The 13,822-nt window shown below is 39.7% G+C and overlaps 1 protein-coding gene across 2 annotated transcripts in view; it reads left to right on the top strand.

Moving 5' to 3' along the window:
- Nucleotides 1-1,658: 1,658 nt before the first annotated feature.
- ABHD5 (abhydrolase domain containing 5, lysophosphatidic acid acyltransferase) overlaps nt 1,659-13,822 on the top strand; it is a 29,618-nt gene continuing 17,454 nt past the window's right edge. For both annotated transcript variants that reach the window (XM_027586129.2, XM_027586128.2), the window contains exons 1-2: nt 1,659-1,794; nt 11,570-11,655. In XM_027586129.2, the coding sequence (XP_027441930.1) occupies nt 1,748-1,794; nt 11,570-11,655 (133 nt within the window). In that variant the 5' untranslated portion in view covers nt 1,659-1,747. The remainder of the gene's footprint in view (nt 1,795-11,569; nt 11,656-13,822) is intronic.

Here is a 13,822-nt window from a genome sequence, read left to right as displayed (position 1 = left end):
TCTCAGCCTCATTCTGGTTTACAAGTGCTTGCTTGGCAGACATCTGATAAAGGCCCAGATCCCTATGTTGGCATTTTCCCTAAAAAAAATCCCCGTTGGGATTAAAGCCAACCTTGGAACCAGTGGGGCACCACGCATCAATCTGTATGGTACACTTAGTTTTGGTGATATAATGGCTGCATTTAGTTTTTTGGACTCCACAGTTCGGGAATAACATGCAGAGCAGGCCATGTACTTGCCTTAAAAGTGTCACAACCTGACTATCTGATTGGAGAGTCAAAGTAAGTGCTGGTGATCTTCCAACATAAGCACTCTCACTCAAGGTAACTGGATAGTAGGTCACCAAAAGGAAGTGGATTTGGAAACAGCACCAGGTTGTCCTAGAACTTTGGGAGATCTGGTCTCAGACCTTTTTAATACATTGTTTTTCTGCTACTAAAACAGAGTGGACTCATAGTAGGCACACAGTACACAAGAATGGATGAATGATAGTGAAGGGAAGGAAAAATTCTTCTCTACCTTCAAGATCTTCCAACTGGACTTAAATTTATGAGACAGATTAACAGGAGAAAAAAATCCAACAGTTTATTACATGTACACAGAGGCCCAATAATGAAATTGAGACCTAAAGAAATGACCAAGGCAAGAACTTTTTATACTTTTCAGACAAAGAGACAATATATCTGTGAAAAATTGACAGGATATAGAAAAGTTAACTTTGAAAGCTTCAATTAGTAAGGAATTCTAAACAGAATTTGGGCTGGGGTAGTAAATTAGTAAAAAGTAGCTAGGGTTGTTTATAAAGCCTTCTTGGCTCTAAATTTCCCATCTCTGGTGATAAGCCTATCTCTTTACCTCCTGGCACAGAGAGGGTACCTATCACATGGAGATTTATTTCCTGTTTTCAGGGGACAGAGGAGGGTCTGAGTGTCCCTCCTACATAGATTCTCTTAAATAACTTTTATTTAAAATAATCATTATGCCAAAATGGCACATTTCGGGGCAGCCTGCCTTTGGCCTCTACCGTAGGGAGAGGTATAATTACAAAACCAGGCAGTATCTGATGGCTAAAAGACTTGAAAGCAGGTCAAGAATGTTGACATTTAGATTAGTGAATCCCCCTTAAGAACTCTAAGTACCTCAACACTGACTTTACATCCCTCCAATATATATATAGCGAGCGGGGCACACGGGAGTTGCTGGTTCTGCCACTACTGTAACCCCAGCACGTCACTGAATATTGATTGAAGAGTCCTGAGTCACCCTTTCCCCTTGGCTACCCACCTGGAGGGACGGGCTGGCAGAAGGCCAGAGTCCCCTCCATTGCTGCAGTTCCATTCACCAATGCAGCGTGTATCGGATACTATCTTAGAGCTCTTCCAGCGAAGGTCCCAGGGTACTTCCAGAATGACTGCCTCGTGCCCAGCACTGACAGTTAATATTAGCGTTTGGTGCATTAACACGGTCATTACCGAAACCAGTTACTACCTAACACTCGGTTGACAGCCCCGCCCAGCGCCCTTACACGATCGCGCCAGGCATTAGGGCGCACGCGCAGCTGGTAAACGCGGGTGGAGATAGCCGGGCACGCGCTCGCGCGCGGTCGCACCGCCCCGTGGTGCGGGGGGGGGGGGCGACGCATGCGCGGGCAGCGGTGGCCTTAAGGGCGGCGGCTGCTCCCGGTGTCCCAGTCGGCCTGTCAGCCGGCTTGGAGGCGCGGCCCGTGGCTCGCGCAGTGACGGCGGTCATGGCGGCGGAGGAGGAGGAGGTGGGCTCGGCGGACACCTGCGAGAGGTGAGTGCGGCCGGGATTTCGTGAGGTTCGGGATCGCGTCTTCCACGGGTTCAGGTCGGGCCGGGCAGCCTTGCCGAGGATTCGTACCCCCCCGGCCTCTATCGTCCCGCCCGGCGTGAGACCGCGCTGCGCCCCGAGAGACACCCCGGCCTGGCTCTGTCCCTGCCGGGCGCCCTTTGGCGTCGAGGGGCTGCAAGTGTGTGAATCCTACCCGGCCGCGCCAAGGGGCCGCCGCGATGTTGTGTAAGCGTCTCCTCCGGGCCGGCGGCGAGGGTGGCCCGGCGGCGAGGGTGGCCCGGCGGCGAGGTTGGCCCGGCACCCACCCCCTGCTCGTCATCCGGGGACTCCTCGGACCCCGCCTGCCCGGGAGCGGCCGGCGGGCGGTGGCTGGCGGTCCCCAAACCTGCCTCGAACCAGGGGAAACGGCTCAGTCACTCGTGCACTTCCGAGCGCGGCTTCTGTCTGCAGGTGCGCGCTGTTCTCTCTCGAGGGGACAGGAACGAATGCGCCGCCTGGGCAGAGCCTCCGGAGCCTGGAGGAAGGGGAGGCGCTTCCCTGGGGCCGTAGGAGATGGAGAGCCCAAAATCGCCCTGGAAAGTGCAGGAGATTGGGGGGTGTCGGGGGAAGGACCCCGACAGCGTGAGGGAAAGGGGTTTGAGGGCGTGGGTATATGACTTTGGGTTTCAGAAAGCGTTTAATGTGTAGATACTTAGTGGAAAGAATATTAACACGATATGGATATCAAGTTCAGAATTAATAATCTTTCAGAGATCTTCCTTTGCTTCTAAGTGTTCCGGTGTTACCAGAGAAGTGTGTGTGTGCGCCTCAGAGCACATGTATATGTAGGAAACTTTATGGAATTTGGAGGACAGAGGTCCAACGTGAGAAACTTTTTGATATACTAAGTTTAAATTATTCTCTTCCACCTGTAACTAACTTCATGCCCTTGTCAGTAGACAAATAGCAATTAATTAGTGGAAAAATTAAATTACGAATATTATTGCCATATTTCTCAAGGCTGGTCATTTCTTTTAGAAAGTAAATAAATTTTTGTGTTTCTCTATATATGTTTAATATTTTGACAATAATTCTACTTCAGTTGTCGGGAGAAACTTGCATATGAAGCATAACCTAAAGGATAGAAAGTAATATGGAGTACCATGAAGACAGTTGTATTTGGAAAGATATGGGATGGAGGAGGTGACAGTTTTGAAATATTAGAAACTAGGTTCTTCCCTTGAAGTTTGTTTACATTATGAATGGGTTCATTGTTTTGGTTTGTTGATGAATTTCCTTGTTGAGGTAAGATGCTGAATGTCCTCATATGGACATAAATAGGAATCTAACTGGTAGCTTGTTCCCACCCACCTAGTTTGTCATAACATTTTTTGCTCTTTCTGAAAGTGCTTTTAGGTGGACTTTTTGGTCTCCATATCGTTGTGGGACCTGGGAGTCCAGGGCATGACTGTGAAAAGAATTTGTGGATTGGGTGATGTCCACAGGTCATTGGGGACAGACTATAAAAAATCTTTAGCAGCTGAGCAGCCATAGTCCCATGACAGAGATGGGCCTCCTTGGTACTCTTGGCAGTATACTTGAGCAATGTCCAGTGTCCATACCAGTGTAGTCGTCTGAACTGTACCAAGCAGACAACCAAGTACCTGCTCCTGCTAGGTGCTGCCTAATGTGTTTATATTAAACCTAAGATCAACCCTGTGTGCATGGTGTTACTGTCCATTTTTCATTTGCAGCTGCAACTGAAAGGGCTACCAGTGCCCGATTAGCAAGTGGCAGCGCTGGATTGGAGCTCCCCAGGTGTCTAGATTTAGTTTAATGTCCTCTCCCATATTTCTGGTGCTTCTCAGTAGGACTGGGATTCATGTGGGATGTTTGGTTCTTGCCTCTTTTGCTTACTCTATTGACACTTTGTTATTTAATCCTTGCATTGATACAGAGCTTATTTGTTTAAAAAAAATTTGGTTAATCAACAATGGAACTGTCCCAGGAGCCAATGTAAGTTGTGGGAATACAGGTCTTGAATCAAGTTCCCTATCTTTAAGACATTTCAGGTTTAGTTGGGGAATTGACATTAACAAAGGAAACAATTATGAAATGGTCATAGGAAGGCTTTTTGGCACCTATGATTCTTGTTTTCTTGTGACTTTCTTAGTGAAGACAGGCATGCCTGGAAGCCATTTGGCTTTCAACATCTAATCCTTTTTCATTGCAATACAGTTGAGAAAGCTAAATGTAACAAGAATAGGGAAGACTTCTGTGCATTGCTGAAAGGTTGTCCCAGAGAATGATAGAGTTGAATGATCTGTTGAGTTTAGAGGAAAGCTGTGACAAAATTGCTCAGTTGCAGAGCAGATAGTAAAATAGGTGGTTTGCAGTGGTGTGTTGGAGTTGGCTTGTAGTGTCAACGATTGCTAAGTTTTGAAGAATTTTGCCAACTTTTGGGAGCTTGAAATCAGCCATGGTGGTAGTATTTACATCATGGAAATCATAAAATGCTACAGGTAAAGGATTTTTTTCTCCCCTTCGCCTCCAGTGGGTTTATCAGCCATCTACTGGATTTATATTAGAATTTGACTGTAGTCCTTTGCCTTGGAGATAGGATAGTGGATTTTGCTATTTTTTAAAAGACTACTAAGATCGATGATTCCTCTCTTTCGCCATCTCTCCTTCCCAAATCCTTGCTATCTGACTTCTTAAAAATCACAGCATTTCTCAATGATACATTTCAATGGGCTTTATTTTTCTGGGTCCTTATCTTTCTTGGGTCTTTCTCAGTGTTTGACACTGTAAAGATAGCTTCTCCTTATTAAAATTCTTAACAGACATTGTAGCTCTTAAGACATTTTGCTTCATGCCCTACTTTAGGCCAGTAGTCACTTTTATTAGGTTCTATTCTTTTTCTCATTCTTTAAATGTCATAATTCTCCAAGATTCTATCTTCATCTTTCATCTGTGTTTTAATATTTTGTCTTGTTTACTTATACTCCTTGAAGCATCTTTTCTGTGGAGAGAACTGAAATCTCATCCTCATGATGGAGTCCTCTTTAGTACTCTGATGGTGTTTCTAATTGTGTGCCAGATGTTTGTACCTTATTCCTCAAATGTAACATGTCCAGACTTGGATGTCATTTTCACCTTTCTTCCCCTGAACTAAACAATACAAAAAGTCCAGTTCTTCCCCTTGACTTACCTGTTTTCATTAGGCACTTATGTTCTTCTGGTCATCCATGTTCAGAACTGTGGCCTGATCTTTTGACTGCCCCCTTCGGTCTTCATTGCCCTGAATACCAAATCTACCAAGTCCAGTAGATTCTAAGTACATTATCTTTCCATTTCCAGTGTTTCCTGGGAATCACCTGGTTCTGACCCTTCATATTCCCTTTTTTGGTTTATAGCAGGCTTTATTTATTTTTTTAAATATTTAATTTATTTATTTGACAGAGAGTGAGAGCACGCACCAGAGCACAAGCAGGGGGAGCAGGAGCTGGAGAAGCAGGCTCCCCGCTGAGCAGGGAGCCCAATGTGGGACTAGATGTGGGGCTCGATCCCAGGATCCCAGGATCATGACCTGAGCTGAAGGCAGATGCTTAACTGACTGAACCACCCACGCGCCCCTATATAGCAGGCTTTAGTAACCCATTTTGTTCCCATGCTTTCAACATAGCTTATTTCATCAGTTACTTTTCTGTCCCCAAGAAGCACAGTCTTGTTTGTAGCAGCCACACACAGTGGCTTTATTATAGGTGCTCAGCCTGACTTAAAGCCCTTTGTAGGCGGCTTGGCTCTTCTCTATCTTTGGAGTCTTATTTCCTCCCTGTGCACTGGGCTCTAGCCAAGCTTTCGTTGTTTCCTAAACATGTTCCTTGCTCATCCTGTTTCCCCTCATGTCTTCGTTCACATGGTTTTCTCTGAACCAACACAGATTGTTATCTCTCTTCTCCAAAGGCCTATGGTATTTTCCTAAGCTTTCGTTATGGCACTTACACCATGTTTTGTAATGTAGTTATTTGTTTTGTCAGCTCATTGAGGTCAAAGCTTTTGTCTTACTCAAATGTCTGGTAAAGCCTGAAGGGGATTCATAAATAGTAAACTTCAATAAATGTTTATTGAATTAAACACTTAAATATTGTAAATTTATGCTGACACATTAAGATAAAAAACCTAGTTATTGATAATATATTTTGCAGCTTAGTAGCGATATTTTTTCATTCTAAGATATTCAAAGAACATCAAAAGATATATTCATAAGAAATCAAAGTTTGAATTTGACTAGGACAACAACCAAGATCATAAACTTAAGTTATATTGGGAGATTGGGAATATGATTCTATTTCTTAATCTTGGGTGAACCAACTCATACTTCATTGTTTTGCCTGTTCTTCAAAATGCCAGTCACAGACCAGCAAATGGAGATTTCAGTCCTGTGACAAAGAACCTAACAAACGATTGTAAAGTCCCAGGATGGTCCACTTAATAAAAACAACACTGGATAATACATTTGAGAATTACAGATGACTCTGAATGGAATCTTTAAGGATTTGACTTATATTCTTTATAATAGCCATTCAGAAATATTATATTGTTAGGTTTTTAGTCTAACCTCATTGTTCTATAATTCTTCATTCCTGATTGTGAATCATAAAGAATTGTGTGGAAAGATGATTTTATTATTATATTATTATTATTTTTAAAAGATTTTATTTATTTATTTGACAGAGAGAGAGACACGCGAGAGAGGGAACACAAGTAGGGGGAGTGGGAGAAGGGAGAAGCAGGCTTCCCGCTGAGCAGGGAGCCCGATGCAGGGCTCAGTCCCAGGACTCTGGGATTATGACTTGAACCAAAGGCAGATGCTTAACAACTGAGCCACCCAGGTGCCCAAGATGATTTTATTATTAAAAATTATTATTCAGTTTGAGACTTGGGATTTTTAGTTTTTATCTAGTAGATAAACTTATTTTAGAAGTTACATGAAATGCCACTTGGATTTGTTAAGCAGTATAAATCTAAAAGTACACCTGTAGTTTTCTTTAAGTATGTTTGATGCTGTATCCGACTCCAGGATGGTTTGTTTACTGTTTGAGAGAAGGTAGGAAACAATTGGGGAAAAAATATCACCAGGACATGACTATGTGTAAAAAATACTGATTCTCCAACTCTGGGTCTTTAAGAGTTACAGGTTAGAAATTTAAGGGGTAAAAAGTTAAAGAATGTGAATTAATGTGTTAAAATATATTAGAGGGCTTGAGTTATCATTGATCTAATGGTTAGTGATAATTTGAATCATGTGAGTTGTTTACTTAAAATGAAAGGGCATGATAGGATTTTCCATTAGCCAGGAAAGAAGGCCTTTATTTGCAAAAGTGTTGTCCAGTTTGGAAGTTTTTAATCATTCATTGGTTGAAGTATTATTTCAGAAGAATATGTATATTCACACCTCTAATCAATTTGGGTATTTACAAAAGAAGCAAAACCTCATAGTTTCTCTAAAGAGAGAGAATACTGTACTTTTCTCTTTTGACAGTACCAGTATAGAGATTGAGGCCATTTTAAACAAAATTCTAAATGTAATGAAATCCTCTTTACTTATAACCTAATTAGAAATGTTATTTAAGTGGCCAGCAGTGTGTGGAAATTGGCCAGACTTGTATATTTTCTTCAGAAAACTTTGAAAACTGTTTCACAATATTTATAGATTGTGCAATTCAGGTTTGGTAATAATATAGATAGTCAAATGTCTAAGAGAGCAAACAGGGATTACCAGGAAACTTAAATGTTAACGGCAATAGGGTATAAGTACAATGTTATTTTTAAAAAAAGATTAGTTAGGGATGCCTGGGTGGCTCAGGTCATGATCTTGGGGTCCTGGGATCAAGTCCTGTACTGGGCTCCTTGCTCAGTGGGGAGCCTGCTTCTCCCTCTGCCTGCTGCTCCCCCAGCTTGTGCTCTCTCTCTCTCTCTGATAAATAAATAAAATCTAAAAAAACCCCAAAAAGATTAGATAGAAATTTAAGGGAAAAAAAATCAGTGTTTTGTTTCTCAAACTCAGGATGCTTAAAATCAGATTCTTAAGTTAATAAACTCTATTAATATGTTAAGCACATCTTTTTTGTCTTTCCTTAGAATGCCACCTCGTGTGTAACCTTTCAAAGTTTTGTGTTTTTTTTTTTTTTTTAACTTGGGAAGTCTGCTCACTAAAAAGATTCTTTCTCTATATTTATTACAGAGTTATAAAGCAAGATTCCTTTTATTGGGTTTTTTGATTGGATGCTTTAGGGCTTATTAGCTCCTCAGCCTTGCTGAGAGGTCAGTGCTCAGCTGATGTGGCTGTGTAGAAAACCCTTTGGTGCACTTTTTGATAAGTCTTCCTGTTGTCTTAAATAGGTGTAGTCCCTATGGCCAATGGCTTTTTCTTAATATTGCGACTGACCTTTGGGTAGCTTTCCAAGTTAGGGCCGCAGCAGTGGATGATGGTGTTTATTGATTATCTGCTTAAATAAAACAGGGAAGTTGAGTTTTGCTTTTCTGTTTATGTTCCAAAGCTATGAGGAGGAAGTCCTGTATCTTGTTTACTGTTTTGTTTTGTTTTATATACTGTTTTATAGCTGGGCCACATGAATTTAATTTTTACTTTGGATTTTGTGACCTTAGAACAATGGCTGGATATCTGACAAGCTTCGGTCTTAGGTCCTTAGTTTCAGTCTTCCACACACTAAGACTAGAATGTAGAACACTGGAGGACATAGGAGATTTTGTGGAAGGGGCAGAGGGTCTCTTTGAAGATGAGTTTAATTTACCCCGAAGACAGGTGAGGCTGAATGGATGTTTTGGAGGGTTGAAACAATAGATGTTGCAAGCTCAACTGTGGGAACTCGAGAACAAAGTGTGATTAAGTAAAGGACAGAAAAGATAGACCCCAGCTTTCCTTCCACTCTTTAGAAATGTTCCTTTGAGCCAATTATGTGTGTGGAACTCAATTGTGTAGAATATTTCTAAGAAAGAAGTAGAAGACGGTTTCTCTAAAACATTTTATCATCTGGTTTAGGCAAAGCTGATTGGACAGAAATATTATCAAGGCTTAGGAGAAGAGCGGTATCTTTACAATTCCATTGAGTGAAAATAAAATATTGTACTATGTTAAATATAGATTTTTCAGTTTAAATATACTTCAGAAAAACTCCACTTAAAAACAATTATCTGCTTTGATGAAAAGGTTGCTGTGAAAACCTGAAGAGGGTTAATGGCCCTTGTGGGTGAAGAGCCCTGATTTTTAGTGTAATGCACTAGACTTGCAAACATAAAAACATTGTTTTGCCTTTTCTCTTTGAGCTAAGCCCATCACTAGGAGGCAAAATGAGTGGACAAGACATGCTATCCTTTGAAAATTGGTTTTGTGGTGAGAGGTAGGCATAATTCCTATTGCAGGCTGTTATATAACATTTTAAACTTGAGGACCTGTACTTAGTAGGTATTCAGAGAATGTAAATTTTTTTAAATTTACATTTAAAAATGTAGAAACGAAGATTGCATTTGTGTTTTCTTTGCCCCAACATGATGTCAGTTGGAGCAATAGTAGACTATAGTTCATTTCACTTTAATTTTTTTTTTTTTTTGTACTGACCTCTGATTCTCTCTGGCAAAGAATTGTGCTATGATTTGAAGGCTATTTAAGAAAACTGATGAGATTGAGTTGTAAGTAACTTCCGCTTGGTACTAATTCATATTTTTGTGGCCTAACATAGACTTTGATGACCATTCCTGGTCAAGAACAAAAGAGCTTCAGCTTAATAATGGCTTACTTTTTAAATTTTAAGCTCCAGAGATCATGAGATTCTTTTAACTGCTTGTTAACTGTTTTTTTTTTAACAATTGATAAATTGTTGAATGATTGAAAAACTCATTGCTAAAACCTTGAATTGTTTTTCCTTGATAATTTATAAATAGCTTTATTTACAAATAGACTAATAATAATGTTTTCTGTTACGTTTTTACCTTGATAGTAAGTTATATGAAACATTTATGGGGGATGCTTAGGGGTCCTGTTAATGTAGAAGGTTTGAAACTAGCACAGAGAACATCTGGAGTGGAGCCTGGTTATAATGCAGGCTATCCTGTATCTTCTTTTCCATGCAGGCCAAAGGAATGTGACTTTGTCCTGTGACTTTATCCTGTAGGTCATGACTACTCCTCACACATTTTAAGGAAGGTAGTCACCGAAAAAAAAGGCCTTTGAAGTCACTCGGAATTGAATTTAAATCTCTACTTGTATCATTTCCTTACTACCTTAATACTCTTGGACCTGGTGCTTAACATTTCTGAACCTTACTTTTCACATCTACAAAATGGGAATAACTTGGATTGAGAATACCCTCTATTGTGAGTGACTTAATCATTCTGCAAAACATATTGAGCAGCTGTTCTGCATAATGCCCAGAGAAATTCTATAGGGCAGGCAAATGTAGAATGAACCTACAAAGCTTAGAATGGATGTTAGAGCTACCCATCCAAACTTAGCACATTTCTCACACCTATTCTTATTCATATGTTCTCTGTGGTTATTAGTGGTACCTGACTCAGAAACCTAGGAATCCTCTATTACACCTTCTTTCTATCCAACCAGTTATCAAATCCAGCCTGTTTTACTTTTTTCTTTTTAGCATAAAATTGCATTATGATGAAATGCTTAAATTTTAAGTGTTCATTTGCTGAATTTTGACATATGCATACATCTGTGTAATCCAATCAATCACCTATTAAGATGGAGAATGTCACTATCATCCCAGAAAATTCTCTTATCACTCAGGTGATCCACTTGTAATTCATTGTAGCCAGTATATTTCAGATGAAGCAAAAACTTCAATTATAACATCAGTGTATAATAATATGCATTGGTGAACACAGAGTCCTTACCTTTAAGGATCATACAGTTGGGTGAGGATATTGGTGAGTAAATAAGAATGTTGTAACACAACTTGAGAAGGAAAAGAATAGAGCTTTAGAATTGGATGCTATCCTGCTACCCTGATTAATCTGGTTTGGGTATGTGGGTGAAGGGGGAATGAAATCTAATCTGAGGTTGGTGAGAGGTATAATGGATCATGAAAAGAAGGGGAGATGCATATTCCAAGGATATTCAGGGTCAGGAAGCAAAAGAATAGGGAATATTGTATGGCTAGAAAACAGAGAATAAGAAATGACAAAAATGATAGTAGAGTGTCAAGTAAATGTTGGAACAGGGCTGAGTTTCCTATTGAAGGTCAGCTAGAAGTAGCCTTACCTTTGAGGTAAGGAGTGATGAAAAAATGACAATTCTTTGTCTAATTTCTATTTAACCTTAGTTAAAGCTCTCATTTTAGGAATTACTTATTAATGTCACATAATTTTAGTGAATTGTTTTGTTGTCATCAGTATAATGTCAACTACCATTTATAGAATGTTTAAATATTTTATCTTGGAACATGCTCCATGCTTCATATTTCTTGTTCTGCCTATTTTTAATTTCTGCTTGGTTACTTGGAGTCTATCCATAAATATGGATTTTGATATCTACTTGTAGGTTCACAGGCTGAAGTTGAATGTCTGTTCCCCAGTACTTTACCACAATGCTTTGTATGTATTAGGTGGATTCTGCCAGATGTAGATAGCTTCACCATCATATAGACAGTAAATTTCCTATTCTGCTTTTCTTCTAATGTAATAGTTGGGAGTTGAGAAGAGCATTAACTTATGTCTTTATATTTTCTTTTTGATGCTCTAGGTCGGGATGGCTAACTGGTTGGCTTCCCACTTGGTGCCCTACATCTACATCACACCTTAAAGAAGCCGAAGAGAAAATTTTAAAATGTAAGGTTTTCTTTTTGTAAGTTGCCTGAGCTGTTTACTAAAATCACATTGCCCAGAAACTGGAGATAAGATTCTGTGGTCTGTTAGTTTGTTGGCAAAAGTGCTTTTTCCCTTTTCCATGTCATCAACAAGTACAGAAATGTTGGGAGGCAGGGGTTCTCAAACTTTTGGTCTTGGGTCCCTTTTATACTTTTAAATTAGTAAGGACCTTAAGGAGCTTTGTTTATTAGTTATAGCCATCAGTATTTACCAATTAGAAATTAAAACTGAATTGTTTAAAGGATGTTAATTTATTCATTTAAAAATAATAGGAACCCACTATAGGTTAAAATAAATAACATGTTTTCTAAAAATAATAACTACTTCCCAAACAGAAATGTAGTGAGAAAAGTAGCATTGTTTGCAAATCTCTGTAATGTCTGGCTTAATATAAGACAGCTGGATTCTCATATCTGCTTCTACATTCAGGCTGTTGGTAAACACATCTAGTGATCTCCGGAAAACTCTGCTGCATACCAATAAAAAAATGAGAGTGAAAAGGTGTCTTAGTTTTGTTATGAAAATAGCTTTGACCTCATAGATCTCCTGAAAGGGTCTCAGGGACTCCCCAAAGGCCCCTGACTACAATCTGGTAATAGGCTCTAGGTGTTCCAGAATAGGTAGCCTTGTGGAGTGGAACACATACTGAACTAGAACAAGGTGACCTGGTCCAGGCCCAGATCTGCAATCAGGTGATATCAGGATCTTGTGTAAGTCACTTTCTCAGTTTTGCATTTGTTATCTGTAAAATGAAGGGATAGGATGATCCTTAGAGTTCCCTCTGGTTCTAGTTTCTTAGGATTCTTTAATTCTGCGTTTTAGTGGTGTGGAAACCTTTTTGAAAAATTTCTTATGAGCACTGAAATTTACCCAAACTTGCACTGTCAGGGCAGTCCTGGTATCTTTGGGTATACTTTTAAGCAGTGGTGCTTATTGTATAATTTTGTTCTGCTGATATAATTTAGGGATGGATTCAGAGGAGCAGTTCACATACATGATTATAATGGATGTATGTGCAGATGTTTGCCCATGCCTGCTTTTCTCTACTGCAGATGAATTTTCTTGTTTGTGCATTTGAATGTTTCAGGAGTAAGTGACTGTAACTGAATATATCCATAGGAAGGGACAGTTAGCCATCTTACATGCATTTTTGGCATGAAAATAAATTTCTACTTAGTCTGTATACTTGGGTAATCTTATTCTCTACAAAGCGGAAAAGTTGACATTGTGGTTTATTAAAATAAAAAAAAAATCTTGTCAGGAGATACAAAAGGGTGCTCAATTTATGCATTTACCAAACATACTGATTCCCTACTACTAGATTCTAGGGATGCAAATAGGAATGAGAATTGGCCCTTGGTTCAGTGTCAGGTGTGAAAGCAAGTGACTTGTAATACAGTGGGGTAAGCTATCTAATAGAGGTTACAGATGGTTTCTATGGAAATATGCAGACATCTATGCTCAAAATGTTTATGTGGTTTGGTTTGGTTCTAATGCTGGATCATCTTTTCTAAACTGGTATAGCATTTCCCCCCATTTGGAGGCTTGGACTCTGTTAATATTCTGAATGAATGCTGGGTTTCCTCTTTGCTGCTCCTATGTGGTACAAAACCTGAGATTATTTCTTTGGTTAAAGGGCGGAAACTCCCAGTTCTCAAGTATTTGTCTTCTGCAGATGAATATGTACAAATAATCAAGTGGTACATATAAAGTGTCTATGTTCAGTTGATAATTTAATGTAAAGGAATTTCAAATTGGTTTCATCTTAGTCAACTTGGGGGAGATTTAAAGTATTGAGTCCCACAGCACTGAAGGCAAGTAAAAGGTTTTATCTACAAAATTGTGATTATTTGTATTTTCCAGGGAGATTGTTGGACTTGAACCCACACTACCTGGCACCTCATGCCAGGACTTCCTGCCATACCCTGTCACCTCTTTTCTACTAAACTTTGAAATGACTCAAGATTTCAGTTATGTGTTTAGTGCAGAAACTGCTAGTCCTTCCCTAAACTCATGGTTACTTTTTAGGGAAAAATATTTCTTTTGAGTTTGACTTCAATCTTCAATGATTAATCTTCAACTGTTAGACAAATTCAAGGTATTCTTTTGTTATTGTCTGCAAAGTTAG

This window comes from Zalophus californianus, chromosome 1 (assembly GCF_009762305.2).
Source record: "Zalophus californianus isolate mZalCal1 chromosome 1, mZalCal1.pri.v2, whole genome shotgun sequence".
NCBI classification, from domain to species: domain Eukaryota; kingdom Metazoa; phylum Chordata; class Mammalia; order Carnivora; family Otariidae; genus Zalophus; species Zalophus californianus.
The sequence above is the reverse complement of the archived record's forward strand: the minus strand, read 5'-3'. Positions and strand labels throughout refer to the sequence as shown.